Source organism: Apis dorsata, unplaced genomic scaffold, assembly GCF_000469605.1.
Source record: "Apis dorsata unplaced genomic scaffold, Apis dorsata 1.3 scaffold_29, whole genome shotgun sequence".
Taxonomy (NCBI): domain Eukaryota; kingdom Metazoa; phylum Arthropoda; class Insecta; order Hymenoptera; family Apidae; genus Apis; species Apis dorsata.
In genome coordinates, this window is record NW_006263331.1 from 506,066 (window position 1) to 510,969 (window position 4,904).

General features: G+C 40.0%; 1 protein-coding gene across 1 annotated transcript in view; it reads right to left on the minus strand.

Annotated features, from left to right (window-relative positions):
* LOC102671513 (glycine receptor subunit alpha-4) overlaps window positions 1–4,904 on the minus strand; it is a 69,940-nt gene that overhangs the window by 28,516 nt on the left and 36,520 nt on the right. The window contains exons 3-4 of the mRNA XM_031511421.1: window positions 2,389–2,559; window positions 743–831 (exon numbers count right to left, since the gene is read on the minus strand). Of these exons, the coding sequence (XP_031367281.1) occupies window positions 743–831; window positions 2,389–2,549 (250 nt within the window). The 5' untranslated portion in view covers window positions 2,550–2,559. The remainder of the gene's footprint in view (window positions 1–742; window positions 832–2,388; window positions 2,560–4,904) is intronic.

Here is a 4,904-nt window from a genome sequence, read left to right on the forward strand (position 1 = left end):
ATCTCTCTCTTTTTTCCTTCTTTATCGTTTTTTTATCGTTTCATCCATACTCTTTTCTTTCACTCCGTCCCTTGTCCTTCTTATTACTTGTTATTTTTCACCTCTCCCCCCTCCTTTTATACCATTCCAACTCTCTTCCTCTCGTGCATATTCGTATTCATCGAACAAGCGCAACTCTTTCGCTCTACTTTCATAACGATCTTTTCAAGCAGAAACGCGCAAACTCGGTCGACGCAGGCACGCAACGCACGCGAAGTAGTAACTAAATAAATAAATAAATAAATAAGTAAGTAAGGAAAGAAAAGGAAGCGAGGGGGAGGAAAGAGAAAAAGAAAAGGAGTAATAAAAATAATAAAAGAAAAAAAATAAGAAGAAAAGAAAAAAAAGAAAAAAGAAAGAGAAAAAAAGAAAGAAGAAGGGGTAAGAGAAAGATCGAGTCCCACTTTCGCACTCAAAATTTTAACTCTCTCTCTCTCTCTCTCTCTCGTTTTTCCCTCTTCTCATGCCGATTTTTTTTTCCTTTTATATATATATATCTAGCTTCATATGATTTTTCAGGTCGATTTCTAATATAGAGTACCCTTTTGACGAGGGGTGAGCAGTGAGCTGTGGTTGTGTGGTGCTGTATGGTGGTAGCGGTGCCGGTGGTGTTCGAGGTGCTCTGGATGATGAGGGTCATTGGGTACGAGGTGGTCAGGGGTGTAGTCGTCTTGGCGGGTGTGGGGCGGGGGCCTCAGTGTACCTTGGACCGGGGGTAGAAGCCGCTTGTCGTAACGGGTTGACAGCAGCAGGTTGTCCAGGATCTCCTTGTCCGACTTGCCGTCCTCGAAGCTGCAACACAACGTATTGTAGCTAGCCCCGAAAAATTACACCGAATTCACGATGATCATTTTTATTTTTTTCCTTTCCTTTCCTTTTCCCCCCCTCCCCTTTTTCCTCTCTCTCTCTCTCTCTTTCCTTTCCTTTCTCTTTTCCTCTCCCTTTCTCCAGGAGCCTTTTTCACTCCTCCCCCCTCTCTTTCTCTCTCTTTTTCTCTCCAGCCACCTCGAAGGTCGATCGATCCCCGATCGATCTCTCGCGAATCTTCACCTTCGAGGCGACACATCGAATATATAGATTCTCCCTCCCTTTCTTCCTTCGTTCGTTGCGATTATTAAAATTCTCGTTCGTGTGTCTCTCTCATCTCGTTCAATTACGTTACGCAACAGGTATTAAAAAAACGATCTACGGGAATTATTTCCAAGAAATTAATACGCAGCTTTCTAAACTATTATATTATATTATATTATATTATATTATATATATATATGTATATATATCTCTTTGCAACACGCTAATTAATAACTGTTCTGTTGCTTCGATCGTGACTACATCAACGATCACAAGCTAGGAATAATCCAAACTTGTCTACACGATATACTAAACGACGTACGATGCAATCGAACGAATAGGACGCCGATCGAGGGAGAAAGTTTATGTCGTCGATTATATCTCGTCAAATTTCGAATCGAACCGACACGCGCACGATTTCAAAGGGCACGGAGGATTTAGGATTTATTTACGAGCGACGACGACGACGACGACGACGACGAATAAGCGAAGTTTACGATCCGAAAAGTTAAAGCGAAGCTCGACCGTGAGCGAACACTCTCCTCTCCTTCCTTCTCGACAGGCGTCCCACGATTAATAAAACGAAGACAAGTTTGCACAATATCGAATGTAAAACAAGTAAATAATAAGAGCCTTCGAACATGAAATCTAGGCGACATTAGTAGCGGCGACCTCTATTTCCAAGGGTGACGAACAAGGCTCTCTCTCTCTCTCTCTCTCTTTCTCTCTTTTCATTCAATCCTCTTTACGATTCTTCCTGAAAAGGAAAGATAGATAGAAAAGATAGAATTTGCCGGGGGACAAGAAAGTGAAAAATAGATTAGCTCGTCACCCCCTCTATTCTATATTTCCATGCACGATTCGTCTTAATTGATCGAATCTTAATCATCGAATAATAATAATAATAATAACAACAATAATAATACTCTAATAAATTCGCTATATAATGTCGCCCTCTCGATCCTATCACAAGCAACACAATGTTCTACACTCTAGTAATAGTAGCGACCTCTTCCCTTCTCGATACCAAACATTCCATGGTAAAGAAACTTCAAACTTATCGATCGAACAGATCCGTTCGACGGAGCTGGAAAGACTAACCGAAAGTTACGTATTTTGCTCGTTTACTCGTATTTAAAAACGTATCGGGAAGTTAAGAGAAGTAGCTTGGACGAAGTCGAACAGATTGGTTAATTATCACGTGTGTATATGTGTGTATGCTGTGTGTGTGTATACGTGGTGTATATATGTATATGTTGTGTATTTGATAATACGTACATGTCCTCGGCACGCACGAGGGTGACAAGAGTGAGGGCAAGTGTGAGGATACAGAGGATGGTGAAGATGAGGGAGCTTGCGAGGGAGGTGAGAGACAGCGAGAGGACGGACGAGAGGCGGCCGCCACCACCCGCACACCGCCCTAGCGCCACCCAACCCATTCTATGTCATCTGAAACAGAAAAGCACGTTTTCCATTATTAGTATTCACATCCGCACTATCCTCCCCTCCCCTCCCTATCACGAAACGAATGTCAACGCGTGCAAACAAAACCGACACTTGGAATATATATTTCCAAGCCGTTCCAACGCTCCTCCTACGCGAGTTCGAAAATACAATGTAACGATCCTCCTCGATTCTCTCCCCTCCCTTCCTCTCCCCACCGCTCTGCCGTCAAATCGTAATAAGCGAGGGAACGAGCTCTCTCCAATTTCTTCTCGAACGTACGCTACGATTTTAAAACGTGTTTTTTCTAAATAAAAAAAGTTTTTAGAAAATTTAATTAAATTAAAATTTAATTTTCATTCCTCGTTTCGATTTGAATAAGGGAAAAAGAATTACTTCGAGTTATTCACAAAGAGATAATTTTTGGTTAAACAAAACAAAGATATATGGAAAATACGAATGAAATCGTATTCACGAGAGCTTGGAGATTAATGAGTGGGATATCTTGGAGGATTCTAGAGGCGAAATAAAGATAAAAGTTGATATATAGAATTGTTAAATTATGAATTGAAATTCGTTACGCTCTATTCCTATTACGTTAAGTAAAATGAAATATTCGATAGATTTATTTTTAACTTAACTAAAATAAGTAACGCTTCTCCTCGGGAAACTCGTTCTTCGCGTTCTCCTATTTCCTTCTCGATGTACGCTTCGATTTTAAACGTGTTTTTCCAACGTAAGTACGTTTCTACCGATTCCTCGTTACAAGATACGAAAATAAGGTATTTCGAGATTTTATCGTAATTATTTGAAAAGATAACTTTTGGTTAAACGTTCGAATAGCAGAGATACGGCGATATGAATGAAACCATATTTCCAATATTCCAATTGGATATCTTGGAGCATTCCAGATTCTAAATAAAGACAAAATTGGATCAAATTACGAATTCCAATTCGTCACATATAATATTTGATCGTCAATGATAAAATTCAGACAGATTTATTTTCAGTTTCTTATTTCAACTAAAATGAATATCGTAATTTTTATATCTCCGATTTTTGCAATTTTTCCAGAATATGGATGTATCGTACGAAACACGCTTTGCCAATTCGTTCGGAATAGAATTCGATTTCCTTTCTTGCCGCGATAATAAATCGCGTTCCCGATATCGAGAAGGAAAAAAAAAAGAAAAAAAAGGAAATTCGAAACGCATACGCGATCGACTTTGATCACGCTCGTTTCGCTTCTTCTTCTATTTCGCCCGACGAAACCGGCCACTTTGTCCCGATCCCGAGGCGTATTAAAAGAGGGGTGAAAGCCTACCCCTCAAAGACCTGTGGATACACTTTTGATCTACGACCTTTCACGCGATTCATATGTGTACACCCGAGTCTACCGACCCTTTTTAACTGAAACCGACAAACAGGGTTGGAAAACCTCGAACCATCGTCCACGCCTCCTGGATCCTCCACCTTTCTTCGGTCTACAATCGTTATTCTTCTAATTTAGATTCTTTATTTTTTTTTATTACTATACGTAGCTACGTATCCATTATTATCATTCTATCAAGTTGGAATTAAAAATTTTTTTATTTAAAATCGCTAATTGGTCATCGCTCATCTTTATTCCTGTGACGTGAAATTTTTGAATAAGGAAATTGTTACTTGCTGTTTCGTGTATTTTGTCCGTTATAAGTATTATTTAAATGCGTAAAATTTTTTTTAAAATTATATCTAAAACAGGATCGTGAAAAGGATAAGCTTTGAATCGAATCTCTTGATTTTCTCAAAATTTCCAATAATATTCTCTGTCAGTTATTATTTCGAAAAAAGGAACGAATAATAAATAAAATTTCGATTATTTTTCTAACTTACAATCACATTCGCTGTTATTGACGATCCATTTTTTATTTTATTTTTTCTTTCTTCTATCTTTCGGGATAATAAATTGAAGAGTTGCGCGGATGCGAAATGAACGGAAGGAAGCAGAGACGAAGGAAGTACGCAGCGTGAAAGTTGTCGCCGGGAGTTAAGTTGACCGTAAGGGAGAGGAAGTCGTCTGAGTTGGGAGTCGTCTCGCTCATTTTCGCGTCGCGCTGCCACTTTTCAAGTAGATTGTTATGCAGGACTGTTTCGAGTGGCTTGGCGAACGCGTCGAGGACCCCTCTCTCCCTGCTCTCCACCCTCGACGACTCGCACAGACCATTTTCTCCCCGTCCACTCATTCTCAATTTCCCGCCTTTGCTGTTCCGAATCGAGCTCGTTTGCATCGTTGCTTCTTTCGATTGTCATGAGAGAGAGAGAGAGAGAGAGAGAGAGAGAGAGAGAGAGAGAGAGAGAGAGAGAGAGAG